Source organism: Diceros bicornis, chromosome 25, assembly GCF_020826845.1.
Source record: "Diceros bicornis minor isolate mBicDic1 chromosome 25, mDicBic1.mat.cur, whole genome shotgun sequence".
Classification (NCBI taxonomy): domain Eukaryota; kingdom Metazoa; phylum Chordata; class Mammalia; order Perissodactyla; family Rhinocerotidae; genus Diceros; species Diceros bicornis.
This window is the reverse complement of record NC_080764.1, coordinates 24,202,162-24,223,307: the sequence shown is the minus strand read 5'-3', so window position 1 is coordinate 24,223,307 and position 21,146 is coordinate 24,202,162. Positions and strand designations below refer to the sequence as shown.

Sequence of the window (21,146 nt, the reverse complement as noted above, 5' to 3'; positions counted from 1 at the left end):
CCATGAAACATCATCACAATCAAGATAATAAACATCCTTCACCCCCCCTCAAGATTTCCTAGATTAGTTTGCATTTTCTAGAATTTTATATAATAGAAATTGCTAGTGCTGTTTTAAATGTTAGAACTTTCTTCTTTGCTTTGGCTGCTTCTGGTCACATCAGTATCACACGTGAGTTGTGCTGCTTTGGGGCAGCCTCAGCCTCTATCTGAGGCTTGGCAAGCCACGCCACCTGCACCCCCTCCCCCACCCCCCCGGCCAAACCCTGGTCTAGATGCCACTTCCCTATCCCATTTTAGGTAACCTTTCCGTTTCCTAAAGTCATAAAGGACACAGGAAGGCTTACACAATTCTTTTCCTGCAGCTCCCTGCTGTGACCTTTCTAATTTCTCTTCCTCTAAATGAATAATGAATGCTACAGCCCTGATCTTGATGGGCACTTCTCGTTAGGGCCCCAACCACACATAGTATGCTCCCTGGCAGTCAGTGAGGGCAAGTGGGATTCAGATCCTGCCCCACCTAGATATCCTAGTGCTACACTGGCAGATCCTGCTTCTCCCCAATTGCCTGAGAGAGAGTGTATATCTGTGTGTGTGCGCCTGTGTGTATGTCAGGGGGATGCATAAAGTTCTTGCTATATAAAGTTGCAAGTATATGTTTTAGCTTATTTATTTTGGAAAATCAAGTGCTCAACCCTTTAAAAAATTTTATTTTTACTGTACAAAATAGAATCAAATACAAATGGTATTTACTCCAAAATTTCATTATTTCTGACTTGTCGGTCTTACAGGTCCCATAAAAAAAAAGCTACTTCAGTCTAATCTAAAAAATTTCAAACTAATCCATATCTGAAATGTGTGTTATTTCATCTTTCATATCCTTAATCTCAGCTCGGACTATTGTTAAATTAGATATTTTTTCATTTAAGACAGCAATTTCTTTCTCTCTTTGTAGTAAGTCCTTAACCAATCTGCCAATGCGTAGTGTTAAATCATTTACCAATGGTTCCAAACGGGAGAAGTCCTTCCTTAGATTATACACCTTTGGTTTTAGATCATTTGCAAAAGTCACTGTCTTCAGAACTTTAGCTCTGTCACTTTCTAAGCTTAAAAACCGATCTGTGTGCTTGTTGAAATCACTCTTTAGCTCAGAAAGTATCTTCTTAACAGAATTAATTCTTTGTGAATTTTCAGATGCTGTCTTTCGGAGCATTGCTGTTCGGTCAATGCTACTTGAAAGAAGATCACCTATGTTTTTTACTGTATTTTTTTCTACTTTTTCTATTTTATTTTCTAGTTCTTGCACAGAATCTGTCAATGATGTTACATCAGTCACTAAACCTGAAATACGTCGTATGTCTGTTTTCACAGTTGTAATCTTGAGACCAACATCTTTTGCCATGGAAGTTGTACTTTGGTCTACTTTTGTAACATATTGAGAGAGAGTTGTCAAATTGTTGTTCAATAGATCCTGTTTTTCAGTTATCCTGTTGGACCAAGTTTTTGCTTCATAAATTTCCTCCTGTAGACGCTTCAGACGAGCAATTATTTGAAAAGACTTCAATTGTTCCATGATAGCTTCAGACTTCTGACACTACAAAAAATATAATACCACAATAATTAAATTGATTAAAAGCTTAATATTTAAAATTCAACTTAAATTTTATGTGTTATTTTTAACTATAACATAGTTTTTGCTCTTCCAGAAAGCATTTGGTAAAAGATGTATTAAGTGTATTACTAATGAATAAGAAGGAAAACATTAAGGAAATTTTATAAAATGTTATAGAAATGGCACTTTTTAGTTATTATTTTTGCACCATCAGGCCTCTGTACAGTGACAAAATGAGCTAAATAAGAGACAGTGCTGTGTTTTTTCAGTTGCTGGAGAAGGGAGGGGGAAGCCTCCTCTAGATGAGCTTTGGTAAATTTGGGGGGTCAAGCAAGGCAACACAACTTTTTTGTGTGTGAGGAAGATCAGCCCTGAGCTAACATCCATGCTAATCCTCCTCTTTTAGCTGAGGAAGACCGGCTCTGAGCTAACATCTATTGCCAATCCTCCTCCTTTTTTTTTTTCCCTTTTTCCTCCCCAAAGCCCCAGTAGATAGTTGTATGTCATAGTTGCACATCCTTCTAACAACACAACTTTTGAAACACAAGTTTGTTTGTAGTTATAACAAGGGCTAGAATGAAGGGACCAATGTCCAAGACGCTACATGTATATGCTTTATTTTCTTATTACTTTTATGAATAATTTTCTGGGCTATCTAACTACCCATGAGACCTTGAATAAACAGTAGTTTAGTAGGGAATATGGATATAAAAAAAGCAAAACAAACAAACAATTATATTCAAAGTTCTAAAATTCCATGATTCCCAATAAAAGTGGTTCTCAACTTTTGTATGTTTCAATGCCATCCTCCTTCCCCACCATCCATTGTATACTGCTATCTCTATAATGACGTTTTGGTTTAACGTGGACACATTAGCTGATGAACATTTTGAGCCACACAAGTGCCTGGCAACATTTCCATTTGTTGTTTTTTGTTTTTGTTGTTGGTGTATGTGCACGTGTGTGTGTGTGTGTGTGTGTGTGTGTGTGTATGGCAGTATTGGGGAAGTTCGATTATTTCATTGTATTCTGAATACTTGAAATTTTATTGCATTGTGCCATCAGTTAATAAAATTAAGAGGGAAAGGGGAAAATTAAAGTGCTGATTATAGTGATAAGATGGGTAAGTCTCATAAACAATAAAAAATTGAAAATTAAAACAAATGTGCTCAAGGTCCATCCATATGGTAGCACATGGCAGGATATCTTCCTTTCTCATGGCTGAATACATAAAGGTATCAAAGTAACACACTGTACACCTTAAATTTATACAATGTTATATATCAAATATAATTCAATTAAAAAATAAAACAAAGATAGGAACTGTCAGGTGAGACTATTAAGCTTCAGTCAGAGGATTAACTTAAGCCTGTGGACTGTGTGCTCAACTATGAAGAAAAAAATTAAAGAACAAACGTAAAATATCTTGTCAAAGCCTGTGTCCAAAGACAGACATACACTGTGATTACACTGAAAAAGTGAATCCCACTTACAATGTGTACGTCAATCGTTTGATTTCAGCACATTTAACCTTCAGCTTGTTTTCTAGGAAAGCATTGTTTTAAAGTAGAGATTGTCTACAGCTTTCTACTAATAATCAAAACCACTTTGATTCACAATATTTACTGTGCTAGTATGTGCTAGTATGATCAAGAACAGTCTCTGCTTTCTGGGAGTTAGCAATTTACGTGGGGCAAGATAATGCTATAAATGGATTTAAAAGTCAGAAAAAACAAGGAATAAAAAAGCAAATATGCAGGCTGAAAAATACTTTTTACAAAATAAGCTAGGCAATTTAATCTAAAGACATTGTTTTTCCAAAATAATTGTGCATTTCTTCAATATGTTTTTTATGAGTCACCTTTCATAAATTGCATTTGCCTGGTTTATTCAGTTAAATGTTTGAGATTATTTTGGTAACATTAACTTAGTTTTATTTAATGCAAATAAAAATTTAATATGCTTGGAATATTATTTTTATGGCAGCTTTAAAAAGGAGCTATATAGTTGCAAAGAAATGACAAGCTGAAATGGGGCACTAGAACAGTTAATCTAAAGCAGCAACACCCCCTCCTTGCCCCATGACATAGGCTTGGTTTCAAAATATGTTTTAGGATTTTTTCTCTTCAATAGGCTTATGCTACATTAGTTATTGGTGAGGAAAGTGGGCCAAAATGTTTTTTGATAGAGAAGTTAGACTGTGAACATGTTATTTTGGTATGACATTAAGGAATAGCCACAAATAGGAAGGAAATCAAGCAGGGATTATAAAACCATGTTTTATCTTTAAGGGGAAAGTTTTGCAATAAAGTGTATGTGCTGAAACAGACTCCCAAGGGTGAAAGGAGATGGCTTACTTTCATCTAATTCACTACTTGGTTATCATTTATTAATGTCTCTACTCTAGTAGAGTAAATGTAGCTTCATAGAGTTACACAATTAAGACACCTCAGAAGGAGCTAAGTTTATTCTTAGAAGGATCAGATCATTAAGAAGCTCTTTATTTCACTTGGTAGCTTATAAAAGCAATTTATCATGAACTTCTATTGATCTTTACTAAAACATAAATTCAATCCAGTGTAGGGATAGTCTAGAAATGGTTTTAATGAATTACAACTTGTTTAAGGTATTTGCCTAGGATGGACAGAAAGATTGGAGAGTCTATCAGTCTAGGGCTCCTTCTCCACCACTGCTTTCCCACTCTTCTCTCAACACTTACTGATTCCTTCTTATGCCCAAGGCCCAAACAATTTTAGGTCACAGTTACAACTTTTGGGTGACTTACAGTATAGTTTAATAGTGACATGGTAGTGGACACATTCGGCTGAATTACAGCTTTTTGAATTCTCAAGACAGTTCTACTGACAGCGGATTTCCTGTGATTTTTTGCCTCCTCTGGTTGAACAGCAGCAGGTTGTACTGTATAGTGGGAGGTCAGTGGCCTCTGGAGTTGGATGGACCCAGCAGCATGATTGCCAAGATTTTGCTGAGCCTCAATTTCCTCATTTGTAAAATGGGTCTCACAGCTAGCAAAGCTGTGGTGAGAATTAGTGATAACACATGCAAAAGCCTAGCACAATGACTGGGACATGGTAGATACTCAGTACTTGGAGCTGCTAGGATGATGACGATCAATGCAGACCTCCTAGCAGTGTGACACAGAATAGGCTCCAAAATGTTAGTTCTCTTCCCTGTTGTGTAAAGCTGGCTGGAGTATTTTGATTTGTATTAAAATAGTTCATAGCTGAACTGAAAAAAACTGATGCTGGGTGAATTTGCAGAGCTTTTGACAACTGTGCAAATAGGAATAAGTCTATAGAGAAATGAGTTTTTTTTCCGTGTTTGGTGAATTTACAGCATCATTATTTTATAATGACATAATATTAAGCTTTTTTTTTTTTCTTCCCAAAGCCCGAGTGCATAGTTAAATATATCCTAGTTGTAAGTCCTTCTAGTTCTTCTACGTGAGCCACCATCACAGCATGGCAACTGAGAGATAGGTGGTGTGGTTCTGCGACCAGGAAGTGAACCCGGGCTGCCAAAGTGGTGAGCGCTGAACTTTAACCACTAGACTGTCAGGGCTGGCTCTGATATTAAGCTTTGCTCAAGATAATAGATTCAGGGCCGGCCCCATGGCTTAGCAGTTAAGTGCTCGCACTCCGCTGCTGGCGGCCTGGGTTCGGATCCCGGGCGTGCACCGATGCACTGCTTCTCCAGCCATGCTGAGGCCGTGTCCCACATATAGAAACTAGAAGGATGTGCAGCTATGACATACAACTATCTACTGGGGCTTTGGGGGAAAAATAAATAAATAAAATTATTAAAAAAAAATAGATTCATACAAAGGTCTACAATTAAAAATGTCACTAACTTTGTATCTTACAAGTTTAGTTTTCTATGAAATCATACAGGCTAATAAATCAACGTTTTCATTACAAATATAAAACTACACTTAGTCAACAGCTTTTTTTTTTGGTGAGGAAGATCAGCCCTGAGCTAACATCTGTGCCAATCTTCCTCTATTTTGTATGTGGGACGCCATCACAGCATGGTTTGACGAGCGGTGTGTAGGTCTGTGCCTGGGATCTGAACCTGTGAACCCTGGGCTGCTGAAGCAGAGCACACGAACTTAACCACTACACTGCTGGGCAGGCCCCTAGTCAACAGCTTCTAATCATCAGGCAAAATTTAAGGAAATATTACTGTAAATATACTTTTGAACTTTATATCCAAAAGTTAAAAAAAATTGTTTTGTAAAAGTGTCTCGTGTGAGAAATTAAAAAAAAATGGACCCAGTATTCTTTATCAGAAATTAACTGATATAAAATTTATTATCAACTACAAAGATACAAAAATGTGTCTTAGAATATGGTGATCTTTCTTAAAGGAAAGACTGATGTAATTTAATATTTGATACACAGGGAAGTTTTTGAAATTTCAACTACTTGTGTTAAATGAACGTTAAGAAACAGAGGAAGACAAATTAGGTACATCTAAATCTCTCTAGCAACAATTTTTTATAGGAAAACCCCTGAGTAAAGGAACACATACATGTGTATAAACATAGATGCAAGTTTTCTCATGAAATACTTGTAGAAGGGCAGTTTTTGTTCCCCTGGTAACTGTCACCATAGAGCACAGTGGTCACCTCTTCCCATTTATTTTCTGTAACCATTACTACTGTATATACAAGTTAACAATGATAATGTATCAAATCTGGTGATAGGCCAGAAAAATAAATGAATAAAAATGAAGAGTACAAGATCTCACATCTGCCCTGATAGGATGGAGGTTGAAACAACGATGTTCCGGCTAACTTTATAATCTATTTTATTAGCATGAAAATAAAAGTAAACAAATACAATTTTGCCAGTGTACACAGACAAGAACTTAGATGTTAAGAAGTCAAGAAATTTAATGTTAAGATTTCATAAATTAATGCTATGCCCCTTAATAGCAGCACTTGTCCAGGCTTATTTTTATGACTCATGGCTATCATACGTCCTTCTAACTCCAAAGTAGAACTTGTCTGGGATTTTTCCAAAAATGTGATTTACATAATAAAACTACTTGACCACAATTACCTTTTGTAACTGACTGCTTTCAAGTTCTTTGCGTTTAATTCCACTGAAATTGCATTATAAAACTAGGACTACAGTTGGTTACTGGCAAGAAGAAACAAGTAAGAACAGTGCTTCCACATGCAGTTGACTCGGTTTTCAACACCAAGCTTGGACGCTCTTGACACATCAGTTTACCAACAAAAGTCTTATGTGCTCCCCCAACTCTGCACATTTCCCATTATCATTATTAGAAAAACCTGGCTAGCCCTCCCCTGAATCTCATATCAGTGTGTCCATGTCTTATTCCTTATGACTCCATTATATAGTTTTGAGTAAAATAAAAATCACTATGTAAAACAAATTTGGTTAGGTAATTAGTTTGGGGACTCTTTAAAATAATGACATACTTTTAATTACCATAATTATCATCATTTCTCATTACGCTGCTTTTTCCTCTTTAAAATAGGCCACAGGCTTATTGGTGTATTTTTATTGTAAGTAGAATAATTTATCTAGAGATCATGTATCTAGCAAACTCAAGAGTCTGTAACACAGTTAGAACCTTTAAAAAAAAAAGCCCAGGTAGACAAAGATATTCCAAAAGTCCATACTTCAAAGCATACACACTTAATTCATAGGAAAAGCCTTCAATAAGAACATATTTACTCTTATTTAAAAATTTTTACAAGTACCTGTAACACAGTTTAGAACCTTAACAAAAAGCAAAAACGTTTCCCAGGCTCCATAGGTTTCAAAAGTGCATATTAATTCATGGCAAAGCACCCTAGGCTCTCCCTTGGGCATGTTATCTTTTATTTTAGACAAAATTCCTATGAACTTCGTTGTCTTAGCCTGAAGTAAATTACAAAGGAAATGAAGAACCAGCTGATGCAGGCACATTATCAATCAACCTGACAGTAAGAGCAGATCAGTGGGTCACCTACTCAGGTGACAGAAAAGGTACATGAAACAGACATAAGGTTTCAAAACAGCAAACTGGGGCCATTGAGGGAGGAGGTAAATACTCCTCAACAGCTCCTAGAGACATTAATATATTTGGGTCCAATATAATAGGTGAAATTCATGATGATGTCCATTAATTATTAGAAAAACATTAAAAAATATTAAATATATTCTTTTGAAAAAGAGAAATATACATTTTAGAAATATTTCTATTTAAAATGGTTAAAATGAAGTAAGTTTTACTGCTTACAACGATAAGCTTTGATTATCTACATAATCTATTTGTGTGGACACTTCACTTATTTTCCAATAATGTAGCATAAAGTGAGGCATATCAAAGTAACACAAAAGCATGGAACTAATCAATTTACATATAATAATATGCTTCATCAGAATAAATGTAGTATATTTAAAAATCACTATCAATTTCCTTATTTTCTAGATTATATTCTTCTAACGTTCCCTTTTCTCTTGCACCTGAATATACTACAAAATCATGAACTTTTCCTTTTAGAACATCCAGTTCATTTTGCATCTTTAATATGCTATTATCATACTGAATTCCTTCAAGGGTTTTCTGCATCTCCATTATTTCAGATACTGCTTTCAGCATATCATCTTCCATATTAAACATCTGAATAGTCAAGTCTTCCATTTTCTTTTCTGTCCCTATTAGATCCTGAGAGACTCTGAGGACAGAACGAATAGCACTTTCAATTGTGGGCAAATGTGTCTTGCATTCTTCAACTTTGGGTTCGTAGTTGGAAAGTTTATTAGTCAGCTCTTTATCTTTGGCAAAGAGAGCATGCTGTTCCTCTTCTAACTTTTCAACTGCTTTTGTGTCAGAGCCAAGCTGCTCTTCTACTCGCAGAAGATCCTCTTCTTCTTGTCTTTTCACTGTTCTAATATTTCTTAGTGTGCTATCTTCCAAATCTTTTAGCCTTTCAGTGAGCAATTTTATTCCTTGTTCAGCCGAGTTAATTTGGACAGTAACTTGAGAATGTATATGTTTTGATTCTGATTTGAAAACATCTGTATTAACATTCATTTCTTCTAGGCTTCTCTTCCAGAAATCAGTAACATTTTGGAATTTCTCATTAAGGCTTTGCATCTTTTGAGTGAGCATCTCTTCATTATTTTGAATGTTATGCATGATACTTTGGAGGCTGGATACTTCCTGCTCAAACTGGGTCACCAAATACATGGATGATGTAGCTTCCTGCAGGATACTTTCAGTAGACTCAAGCTGCATTTATAACACAAAACAATTCCCAAGGCTACTTAATAACTTTTATATTAGGGAAACACACTTTAACAATCACGTGGCAAGTTCAAATTCCGAAGATGTCTAAAATATCCAAGTACATCAGAACCTTACTGACAAAAGCAATTATTACTTTAATAGTTGTTTTAACATATTTTAAAAAAATTTAATAGATTAGTGCTATGGTAGAAAAATATACACCTGAACTTATAATCCTAAATATCTGTGCATTTTTATGGAGGGATATTCAAGAGAAAAATAATGTTACAGAAGCCTGAACTATATCACATTTCCCTCTTTTTTTACTCCAGTGGAAAGCAACTTAGTTATAATTTTTATGGTTATATGTCTTTTTCAGAAACTCTAACTTAGTTATAAAATTTGTTAACTTTCCTAAATTCTATGATTCTGGAAGTTTCTGCCTGAGAAAAAAATTTGTTGACTGACCTCTTGCCGAGAAGATACCAGAATCAGATCTTATCGATATCACCAAGACAAAACTGAATAAAAAACCAGTTTAGTGAGACAACTCATGTCAGATGGGAAAGTGTTCTAAGTATCTGAAAATTATGGTAAACTCTGGCATCTCCTATAATATGTGTCCAGGATGTAGAAGAGCCAGGTTGTAGACCTCTTTTAGTCTACACTCACACATAGATGATAGCCTTAGAGACTACACAAAGGCCTAGAAATGATCATTAATTTATCAAATGTTTGCAGCATGGTGTTGAAGACATAATACTGTACAAGACACAGTTCTACCCTTAGGCAGCTTAGCTTAACTGGTGAGAAAGCCAAGTCTATATGTGCTATGACAGGGGAAGAGCTATGGAAGCACTTAGGTAGGGCACTCAAACCAGACTTCGATGATCAAGGAAAATGTTTTAGAAGTATTATCTAATATCTGCTTCTAGTTACTCTTTTCCTAAATCTACATACTATAGCCAGATTAAGCTTTTAAAAGCTTATCTGCTTCTAGTTACTCTCTTTCTAAATTCTACACATTATAGCCAGAGTAAGCTTTTAAAAACTGCTATGCAGGGCCGGCCCCGTGGCTTAGCGGTTGAGTGCGCACGCTCCGCTGCTGGTGGCCCGGGTTCGGATCTCGGGCGGCACCGACGCACCGCTTCTCTGGCCATGCTGCGGCCCGCGTCCCACATACAGCAACTAGAAGGATGTGCAGCTATGACATACAACTATCTACTGGGGCTTTGGGGGAAAAATAAATAAATAAAATTATAAAAAAAAACAAAAACAAAAACTGCTATGCACATCATGGTACAACATTAAAAAACCCACAGTGTTTCCTAATACTTCTAGGGGAAAGTCCCAAATCTGTAACCTCTCTCTATGCTACTCTTCCCTCCTCTTTGCTTAGTTAAGGTCTGTCCTTCCTTCAAGGCTCATACCAGATCTCAGCTCCTCAGTGCAGCATTCTTCCAAGGCCTTAGCCCTGACAACAGCCTGAACTCCTGTTGTACCTATTGTATTATGTTTTTGCCACCTATTTGGCACTTAGCACACCTAATTCAAAAATTCTTGAGTGATCACTCTGTGCCAGACCTTGCGCTAGACACCAGATATAAAAATATAGACATAGTACAGTCCCTGACTTCACAATTTGTTAGGGGAGATAGTGCTTTGAATCTTTTACATCATATATTCTAGAGTCCCAATAAGATTTATTGTCTTCTGTTCCATTATCAGGCACTAGATATATAGAGATAAAAGACACAGTGTTTGCCCTAAACAGTAGTAAAGGAGATAAATTAACTAATAACAACAAAAAATCACAACAGGTTATGATTTGTGTCAAGACAGAATTAGTATGGGGAGAAAGGATGCTTAGAGGAGAGATCAGACATCTGGAGGGCAATGAAGAAAGGACCAGAAGTGCCTCTGAAATCTTACTCTTTAACAGACTGATGAATTACACTGGGGAAGATATGAGAGCTTCTAAATTCCCTAAGGGAAGAGAATATGTCTTATGCCTTTTTGCAGTCCCCATATCTTGGGGTATAAAGAACATGTTTGTTGATGTTTAGGAAGAAGAATGGCTATAAACCTTCCGGGACCACCTCAGTCAAGACCTAAAGCAGTTCCAAGTGATAGCTGGGAACAATGTGTAACAGTACTGACTAATATAATAAGACCACTCTGAAACCTGGTTTAAAAATTATTTTTAAAGTACACATGTAGCCATAATACAAGTTCCTTTAAAAACCAATTCTGAGAAATACTTGTACACTGCTAATACTGTTAGGCTTAGTTGTCTTACTAAGTATTTTGAAGAGGCAAGCTTATCCTCACCTAAGGCAACTTCCTGTTTAGGCTGTTCACCAGAGCATCACTACAGTCTGGAGACAGTATACCCCAGTAGACCCCAAGTACAAGATCAACTTTTCAGGATAATAAGGTCTCAAGATTTAATCTGCCAATATATAGTGACTAGTATACCACAATAGCTAGCATTTTGGGGCTGCCAATATATTCTAATAGTTTTTCATTTATTATTATTATCATTATTTTTTATAATTTTATTTTTTTCCCCCAAAGCCCCAGTAGATAGTTGTACGTCATAGTTGCACATCCTTCTAGTTGCTGTATGTGGGATGCGGCCTAAGCATGGCCGGAGAAGTGGTGCGTCGGTGCGCGCCCGGGATCCGAACCCAGGCCGCCAGCAGCGGAGCACGCGCACTTAACCGCTAAGCCACAGGGCCAGCTCATTTTTTATTATTATTATTATTTTTTGTGAGGAAGATCGGCCCTGAGCTAACATCTGCCAATCCTCCTCTTTTTGCTGAGGAAGACTGGCCCTGGGCTAACATCCATGCCCATTGTCCTCCACTTTATACGGGACGCCGCCACAGCATGATTGACAAGTGGTGCGTCGGTGCGCACCCGGGATTCGAACCGGCGAACCCTGGGCCGCTGCAGCGGAGCGCACGCACTTAACTGCTTGTGCTACCAGGCCAGCCCCATAGTTTTTCATTTTTTAAAGAGCTAATACCTTAAATTTATTACTGCTTGAAAGTTTTCAAAGACTTTCACATATATTGTGTATCTCATCTGATCCTTATAAAAATCTTGTTATTCCCATTTAATAAATGATGAAATAGAGGCCAAGAGAAGTTAAAGTGATTTTTCCAAGGTCAAACGGTAGTGATGAGAGCCCACGTCTAGCTGTTTTCCCTTCCTACTGCATTAGGCTGGTGTTTAGGGTCAGCTTCGTGAAAAGGCAGCTATTGTTAAACTACTCCTAGGGCAGGCTGGGAGAGAAAGAGCTATGCAAAGACTGAATATTTCTTGGATCTTACAATGATATTTAAAAAATCTGCTTCAAAAAGCATTTTAATTGCTACCAAACTTCTCATTTGAAAAGGAAATCTTTCTTCAAAATTTGTTTCTAACAGCATTTAAGTATATGAAGTTTCTATCTCCTGGAATTTTTTCTGTCATTATGTTTCTTCCAATTAGAGGTCCCCCAACAACTACAACCAGATTCCAACTTGAGCGCTAGGTCAAAATAACAACTCGTGCAGCTCCTTCCCAAAGGCACCTAAACTCACCCACCATGGAATCCCCTGGCATCAGTGAGAGATGCATCATTTTCATCCAGTTTTTCTCTTTTGAGGGACCATATGCTCATCCTGTGCATGAGGCTGCAGGAATTTAGATCCTCTATTTCATTTCTGTCTATTTTTACAACATCTTTGCTTACCATAGTGCAAAGCACAAGTCCCTGTCTACCTTATGACACGAGTAAAGGTTTAGTGAATGAATAAAAGAACAATCAAGGCATGTTTCCCAATGACAGCCTGGACCCTGGTAGCCAGACTAAGTCCATATGATGGTTTATTGATTGCAGCTGACCCTCTCCTGAGACGCGTAGTAGTTAAAATTTTTTAATCTGTCTCACATTTCTAAGAATCACAGTAAAAATGCATCTGCATTTGCAGCTTGAAGAAACACAACATAGACATGGATTTTAATTTTCACTTGGCTACAAAATCAATATTTGTTTTTAGGTTAGTCATTCTTATATGCATATGTATATGCTTACCAAGTGGAAAGTAGACAAAGAAAAACTGATGCATCTTTGCCCAACAAGTGCTGTTCCTATTCTAATTTTATACCTCAAGATTAATCATATTTTCAGTGCTCTAAACACTTGATATTTAAATAGAAAATTGAGGTCACATCAATATGAGCATATTGTTCTTTTTATTTATTTATTTATTTTTTTTGGTGAGGAGATTAGCCCTGTCCTAACATCTGTCAGTCCTCCTCTCTTTTCGCTGAGGAAGACTGGTCCTGGGCCAACATCCATGCCCATCCTCCTCCACCCTATATGGGACGCCGCCACAGCATGGCCTGACAAGCAGTTTGTCAGTGTGCCCACGGGATCCAAACCGGCGAACCCCGGGCCGCCGCAGCGGAGCGGGCGCACCTAACCACTTGCGCCACCGGGCGGGCCCCATATTGTTCTTTTTAAACAATAACATTTGTTATATAAAAAGAAAAATTCTGTCCTTTCAAAATGTAATCTAAGTCTAAATTGGATTGAAAGGAAATGTGAGGGGTAGGAAGACCAGTGAGAATTAAAATAGTAATGGTCTAAAAGGCAGGAAAAAAGAATTTATGTATTGAGGTAGAAGGGTGGTAGTGGGGAAGAAAAATGAGAAAATCTCCCCATACAAGCCAATTAATAATTACCTTTTCTGAGATTAAACTGATTTTACTTTGAAGCCCTTGGAATTCGTTGGCTTTTATTTTCAGTAACTGGTATTGGTTTTCCACCTCTGCAAACTTTTCTGACTGCTGAAATACAAACCTGGAAAAGAAAAAAAAAAATCACTACCTCCTAATTCATATCAATTTAAGTGTGAATTTTAAACCAGTATTTTATACCCACTTCTGGTAAGGACAACATGAATTCTGGTATAGGTAGCGGCAGCTTTTATTAGTTTATTTCAACAAACATTTAGAAAGCCTGCTATGTGGTAGTGACTGGTTTAACTGTATTACCCATAGATGAGTGAAACCCTGCCCCTCTTCAAGTTCACAGCCCAGTGAGTGAGACGGTGTGATATCTGTAACAGATGTACGCACAAGAAATGATTTGGAGGAAGAAATGATGAATTATTTAGAGCAAGATATGTGATCTCTACTAATTTTCTCAAGGCCATATTTGGGCAATATCTAGAAAATTAGCATTTTTACACTGAAATGTAGAAGAGTTATCTATATTTTAAAAAGTATTTTAAAATTAAAATGTATAAGAAAAAAGCAGTGGAGTGGAAAGAAGAAAGAGGTGATGATGATTAGAAGCTGAAAAATAACAGAAGAGTCAAAACTGAAAACAGGAGTCATTGTCAAAGTGACAATAGAACACATTAGCAGTGCCAAGGTGCATAATATGTACAAGACTTGTACAAAAATACAAGTCTTCTGAGTGTACTTTGGATGCCATTCTAAAATTGGAGTGTATTCTTCATCTGGTAAATACTAAAGGGTAGAAGCATTAAAAAGTTAGCCTAATCCTAAAAACAATAAATGGACTTTTGTTTGGATAGCACTCGAAATGAGCAAACACAAAAGAAATTCTTTGGATCTAATACTATTTTGGTTAATCTACTTTGACTCAATTCTTCGGGCTCAGAAAGAGCAGTTGAAATTCTTTGTAAATTTACTGAGTCATCAAAAAGCAGTGGAGCAGAATCATACGAAATGAGTGCCTAAATCAGAGTACCCACACCAGTGGTTCAAAAGCTTCACTGCCTATTGGAGTCACCTGGCAGCTTTAAAAAAGTCTGATGCCTGGGTCCCACCCACTGAAATTCTGACTTAACTGGTTTGGGATGTGACTTAGATAATGTAAATTTTAAAAGCTTCCCAGGTTATCTGAGTGCTCAGCCAAGCTGAGGACCACTAATTGACACAGTTTTATGAAACTGACTTCCAGTCAAAGACCAATATTTGAAGATCCCAAAACTCAATGGAGAGGTTCAAGACTTCTGAGCTTTGTGCATCAACGCAAAGGTGGTGATGTTTCAAACTCATAAATGTCATCATTAGGCTAACTGTTGCTATAAAACTGTCAAAGCTAAAATGGATTTTTTTGCTTTTTAAACAAATGTTTACAATGTTGAATGAAATAAATTTCTTTTGATGATGGCTAATGTCTATCCTATGAGATAAGAGTGAATTATATAAGCCTAGGTTACATAATTAGTACAGACTGACTTTTCTCCTGTGTACTAATATGAACTTTTAAACAAAACTTCTGGTTATTAGAAAATGCCATTATCCTAATTTTCAAAGATGAATATGTAGACCATTCTTTTCTGATTAGCTATTTTAGTCTTGGTTTTTAAGGGATTCTTTTCAGAGTATAGGCTTATCTGAGACCAGTAGACAGAGACCAAGGATAGAGACTATTCTAAAGAAATGTCTAATTTCAGAAACTAGTTTTATCATCTATTACTCCATAGTGTTACCTCATGGATTTATTCTATAAATCAGTGTGTTTATTCAGAATAAAATCATTACTATAGAAGGGACTTTTTGTAAAGACTGATCCACTACAATAATACATTACAGGACTTTCCATTTTATTAAATATTTTTCATGCTGTCTATCCCTGCACTTTCCTTCAAAAGTCAAATATTAAGCAAAAGCTTGAAGAAAACTGTGTCATGTTAGTGGAAATATCATCTCTAATGATAATTTGTAGGGTTTTTTTCATGGTTAGCTTCTCACCAAAATAAAAAAAGATTCACCAGTTACACGTGAGTAGTGCATATAAGAAAAAACAAGTATAAAGTTGACTTAGTGCTAGTAATGAAAAAAATGAAAAGCGGTTTGTATGGTGTTAAGCTAACACACATTTGTTTCATTTTTCACTTAGATGTGCCAGACACTATTCTAAGTGCTTTATAAATATTAACTTATTTAACATTAAGGAAGAGGATGATTTTCTAGAAGCCAAAAATGTATGCTGAGAGAAAGCAGTTTGAATTCTGAAAATCTGATTTTTGAAATTGGCATCCAGATTAGTGCCCAAGGTGCTTCGTTTCCTTTTTATGAATCAGAGGCATATTCTAACAAGAGCAGTTCAAGGCCTCCTTGCTCCCCATCTTTCCTAGTTTAGATGAGAGAAACAATTAGGGTCTGCTAAGGACTACAGCTTCTAGTAGAAGAAAGGACTATAAATAGTTCTGGACTAGGGATTTCTATTTCTAGGGCCTTGGCTTCTTTTTGGATTAATATCAAAGGGAGGCAGCATATCATACTGGTTAAAAGTGTGGAGCTGGGCAACTTTGACTCTGCCACTTACCAGCTGTATAATCACGATGGGCAAGTTATTTAACTTATCTTTGCTATAGTTTCCTCATCTGCAAAGTGGGGATACCACTATTTATTTCATGGGCTGCTGGAGATTAAACATGGTCCTATTTATAAAGCTCCTAGACAGTGCCTAGAGCATAACACATTAGTAGTTCTTTCTTTTGGGCTGCTTTGTGCAGCTGCTTTTCCATCCCTCCGACAAGCCTAGAGTGGTATAAAGGATCAGGGCTCCCTTCTACTTGCACTTGATAGAAACCCCAGGCCTGTTTCCCTTTGAAACCAGGGTTGGATTTATAGCAAATGAAGGATGGAATGGATGGATGAGACCACTAATAAGAAGAGACGCATTCTCTTAACCTGCTTTTGGGCCTCTTCTATCACATAGGTAAAGGCCTCGAAGTACGGATGTAGGAGAAAGGGACCCAGGTTAATTGGCTACCTTAGTGTAAGACTTACAAAAGGAATCTTCTTGACTTGCTCATAATCCATTGCAGTCTAGAGACTCATACAGATTCAGGGCCTTGTAGTATTAAACAGTGTGCATTTCCATGGAGTGTTGCCTCTGCATAGCTCCTTCAGGAATCTTTTTTTTTTTTTTTTTTGGTGAGGAAGATTGACCCTGAACTAACATCTGTTGCCAATCTTCCTCTATTTTGTATGTGGGCTGCTGCCACAGCATGGCTTGAGGAGTGGTGTAGGTCCATGCCCGGGATCCAAACTTGCGCCACTGAAGCAGAGCATACCAAACTCAACCACTATGCCACCAGGCTGGCCCATCCTTTAGGAATCTTAGATGGTGGCAGACAGCTGATTGAGGACTTACATATACACAGGATTTTCTCTGGCTCTGTTTCAACTTATTAATTAATGAAAAGGAGGCAAACAACCAAAGAAAGCTGTTATTATGGACCTTCTGCAAGAAAGGGAGTTCCAGGGCCACTACTAGGGTCAGTGTCCATTTAGCCCTATGTTTCATACTATAGCTTCATTTTCAGCACAATACTGAATGTTCCGGAAAACAGTGACCATATTGTATTTTTAAAAAAGCAGGACATTTACAGGACAACCCTGTGTTTTAGATAAAACTCCACGAAAAACAAGCTGAAAAATGGGGTTAGTCAAGATTTTGCTATATAAATGATTTATAGAGAAAGTTGTACTAGATGACAGAGGAAAAAACCTGAGTTATTGTTTAAAGAATAACTTTAAAGAAAGCTGTTTAAAGAGCTTTTGACTTCTTATATATAATCATCACAAATGCTATGAAAAACTTTTATAAAGGCAATTAAAAAATCTGTTGAAATTTCAAGAAGAAACTTATTGTTGATTAATTTCTATGTATTGTAATTAAATAAGCTTGTCAGGTCTTATTTAGTAACTTCACAACTTTTAAACTTGTCGAAAGCAGAATTTCTTCAATCCTCTTATCTGAAAATTTGCCTTAAGAGTTTATATGCAAACTATAACACTCAAGCCATACAATTTTGGGCAACTGTTATCTCCCATGTCTTATTGTTAAGCTGACACAGGATGATATATCAGGACTTTAGAGAGGTGATGTTAAGTATCACACTTTTGTTATGCATTATCTGTCTACTTCCCAAATAATGATCCCAAGACAAAAGATCCAAAGACACATATCTAGTGACGCCTTGAAATCCTCCTTGGGCAGTGAAGCATTAAAATTTCCTCCCTCAACTTACTCAGACAAAGTGTGAGAGGATGGATCATCTGTGTTTAGAACTACACAGATAGGCACATACATTTGTTGTTGTATTTTAACAATCAGGACAGTGTTAGTTCAGTAAGCATTCAATAAAGATTTGCTAGTCCAACTTTGAGATGCTGAAGTATGTGTTCTAGTGGTAAAGACCTCAATGGCTTTGTTACAATTTTAGTGTGCTTTTAAATATTTTCAGATGCCAAGTATTTGGTTTTTATTTGGAAAATGCTTGCAAATGTCTTACCAGAATAATTTTTTATTCCCAAATTTACCATGAGTAAATATTTGCTATAAACAGCAACCAAAGTATTTACACTTCGACTCTTACGGCAAAAGATTTCACAAGAACAATTAACAGGCAACTATTTTAATAACAATCATACAATCTGTCCATTTTAGAAATAATCTTTTTTTTTTTTTTAAAGATTTTATTTATTTATTTTTTCCCCCCAAAGCCCCAGTAGATAGTTATATGTCATAGCTACACATCCTTCTAGTTGCTGTATGTGGGACGCGGCCTTAGCATGGTGGGAGAAGCAGTGGGCGCCCAGGATCAGAACCGGGGCCGCCAGCAGCGGAGCCTGCGCACTTAACCACTAAGCCACGGGGCCAGCCCCATAAAAATAATCTTTGACTAAATATTGTTTTATTATTTTGGAGACAGTTCAAATAAAATCTTCTTAATGAATGTAACTTGTTTGTGTCTTTATTGTAGGCACTAACAGTAAATTCCTGAGTTGAAGCTCTACTTTTCAAGTTTTTTTCCTTTATAGATTCCTATTAGTGTGTTTTCCCATGGCAGTAACTAAATCATTGAAAAGCTGAACATTTTGTGATGTAATTTACCTCACATGAATATGTATCTTTGGATAATTAATTAGAATTAGTAAATTTAGTAACTAAAACCAGTTGTATTAGGCTCCAGAGAGAAGCAACATATGTCTTTTAGCCTACTAAGTTCTATTACGGGAAACTTTTTCAATACAAAATGGGTTTTTTATTTACCTAAAGAAGGTCATGCATTTTAAGACATAAGAGCAGTTTATTTTTATTTTTGTGAGGAAGATCAGCCCTGAGCTAACATCCATGCTAATTCTCCTCTTTTTGCTGAGGAAGACCGGCTCTGAGCTAACATCTATTGCCAATCCTCCTCCTTTTTTCTTCCCCCAAAGCCCCAGTAGATAGTTGTATGTCATAGCTGCACGTCCTTCTAGTTGCTGTATGTGGGACGTGGCCTCAGCATGGCCAGAGAAGCGGTGCCTCGGTGCGCGCCCGGGACCAAACCCGGGCGACCAGTAGCGGAGCACGCGCACTTAACGGCTAAGCCACGGGGCTGGCCCAGAGCAGTTTATTTTTAAAACAGTAAATCCAGTGCATTTATTTTTTTAAGATCAAAATAAAAACATCCCATAAACAAAAATACCATATTACTAAAATAAACAATTTATCTTTTTTGAAGAGGATATTTAAATCAACTTTTCAGTTCATTGTGGCAAATCTTTTATTAACTTCGACTCAGGATAAGTCAGCAGTAAAGTATAATTCAGAATTTACTAACATCTGGGCCAGCCCGTGCCTTAGTGGTTAAGTGCCCGAGCTCCGCTGCCGGTGGCCTGGGTTCAGATCCGGGTGCTCACCAACGCACTGCTTCTCCGGCCATGCTGAGGCCGCGTCCCACATACAGCAACTAGAAGGATGTGCAGCTATGACATACAACTATCTACTGGGGCTTTGGGGGAAAAATAAAAAAAAAAAAAAAAAGAATTTACTAGCATCAAAAATGTTGCAGACTAGAAGATGTCCAGGGTTCCTTCTGGAATACCATTACTCTTGAAGACAAATAACTATCTTCTAAATACTTTAAAAACAGGTAAAAAAAAAAATGGAGAATTCTAATTTAAAGCATCAGTCTTGTTATTAAAATGAAATAGGTTATTCCTAAAGAAAACGATTGGGGAAAACAAAATGAATAAGTTGGTTTTAAGGTTATTTCTAATATTCATTTGTCCTATGACCCCAAAATATCGCTATTTGCTTGGTTTAAAAACTATAAATGTTTAGTTTTAGGTGAACCCAAGTGCTATATACTTTTGTAGCGTTACAGTACTAAAATTCAGTCTGTAATTTAGGAAGAGACTTTAAATTCATAACGCATGCACACTGATCCTCCCAACTTTGATATTATCACAAACGTTTGTTGCTCTGAAATCATAATGAATTCTTTGAAGGTTGCAAACGTTTCCATTAGGCATTTACGGGGTGGGGTGGGGCAAATCTGTCCCGGACAGATGCACAGCGGACAGGAAGTAACGGGTTATAAAAACGCGAAAGCTCCCGACGTGTAGTTGGCGCTTAATAAAGTTTGGCCGAATCCGCATCTCTTAATGGCTGACTCCTCCCCAAACCTTAGCCTCAATTCCAGTTGAGCGATCGCGGCACGATACTAGTACAAGGGAAAAATGAGTTACAAGAAATGAGATAACGGAAAAAAAAAAAAAGTTGGGCTGGCTGTCCCTTCTCTGGGGTGGCGGCAGATGAACCAAAGTCACAAGTCTCGGGGTTGAAGGTTACGGGATGCCGAGTCGGGTGGGGCCACGACAGGGACTGGACCCCGAAGGGCGGGCGACCACCGGAGGCCGGACACTTACCAGGCCAGGGCCAGGCACGTCCCCAGCGACAGCAGGCTCAGGCCGGTCCGGGGGTCCGCCCAGCCCCCGCCTCCACCACCTCGGGCCTCGGGGCTCCTCCCGCCCTCGCTCCGCTTCCCGGGCTCCGCGGGGGCTCCCTTGGGTCCCGACTTCTTCCGGCTCTTCACCTCGGACATGTCTGGAGGTCCTGAGGACGACAAACCCGGGCGGCCTCTTCACCCTGGGGGAGCGGGACGTGGCCGCCTGAGCTCCGAGGGAAGCCTCGGCGGTGACCGCGCCCCCTCTCGGACTTGGCGCCGCCCGGAAACCAGTGCCAGTGCCCTCCCTCTCCCGGCCATCTTCACTGCTTCACAGCGCACCCCAGCCACCCGCCTTCCAGTTCCTCCAGCTGAGGCAGGCGCAGACCCCACCCCCCGCTTTCTCTGCGCTCACCTAGCAAACCTGAGGAAATCGTAGCTCCCGGGCGCGTGCGGGCCGCCGGGACGCGAGGGGGCGGGGCGGGGCGGGCCCGCGCCACGTCGAGC

The 21,146-nt window shown here is 38.1% G+C and overlaps 1 protein-coding gene across 3 annotated transcripts; it reads right to left on the bottom strand.

Annotated features, from left to right (window-relative positions):
• Window positions 1–691: 691 nt before the first annotated feature.
• Window positions 692–21,133, bottom strand: IKBIP (IKBKB interacting protein). 3 transcript variants are annotated; one of them, XM_058568595.1, is made up of 4 exons: window positions 21,055–21,133; window positions 20,623–20,809; window positions 13,618–13,735; window positions 6,425–8,883 (listed from the first exon to the last, which is right to left on the bottom strand). In XM_058568595.1, the coding sequence occupies exons 2-4, from the start codon at window positions 20,796–20,798 to the stop codon at window positions 8,047–8,049; spliced, it is 1,131 nt and encodes a 376-aa protein (XP_058424578.1). In that variant the 5' UTR covers window positions 20,799–20,809; window positions 21,055–21,133; the 3' UTR covers window positions 6,425–8,046. The 3 variants fall into 3 exon arrangements, with proteins under 3 accessions (XP_058424579.1, XP_058424578.1, XP_058424577.1); XM_058568594.1 differs by having other exon boundaries at window positions 20,623–20,842; window positions 21,055–21,132; XM_058568596.1 differs by lacking the exons at window positions 6,425–8,883; window positions 21,055–21,133 and adding an exon at window positions 692–1,593 and having other exon boundaries at window positions 20,623–20,886.
• Between the last annotated feature and the right edge of the window lie 13 nt (window positions 21,134–21,146).

Bases quoted from the DNA above. Each gene is read 5' to 3' on its own strand.
- IKBIP (XM_058568595.1), bottom strand. From the start codon at position 20,798: ATGTCCGAGGTGAAGAGCCGGAAGAAGTCGGGACCCAAGGGAGCCCCC. The intron at 13,736-20,622 runs GTAAGTGTCCGG...TTTCTTTTCCAG, and splicing joins ACGTGCCTGGCCCTGGCCTG to GTTTGTATTTCAGCAGTCAG. The intron at 8,884-13,617 runs GTAATTATTAAT...TTATAAATGCAG, and splicing joins TCAGTTTAATCTCAGAAAAG to CTTGAGTCTACTGAAAGTAT.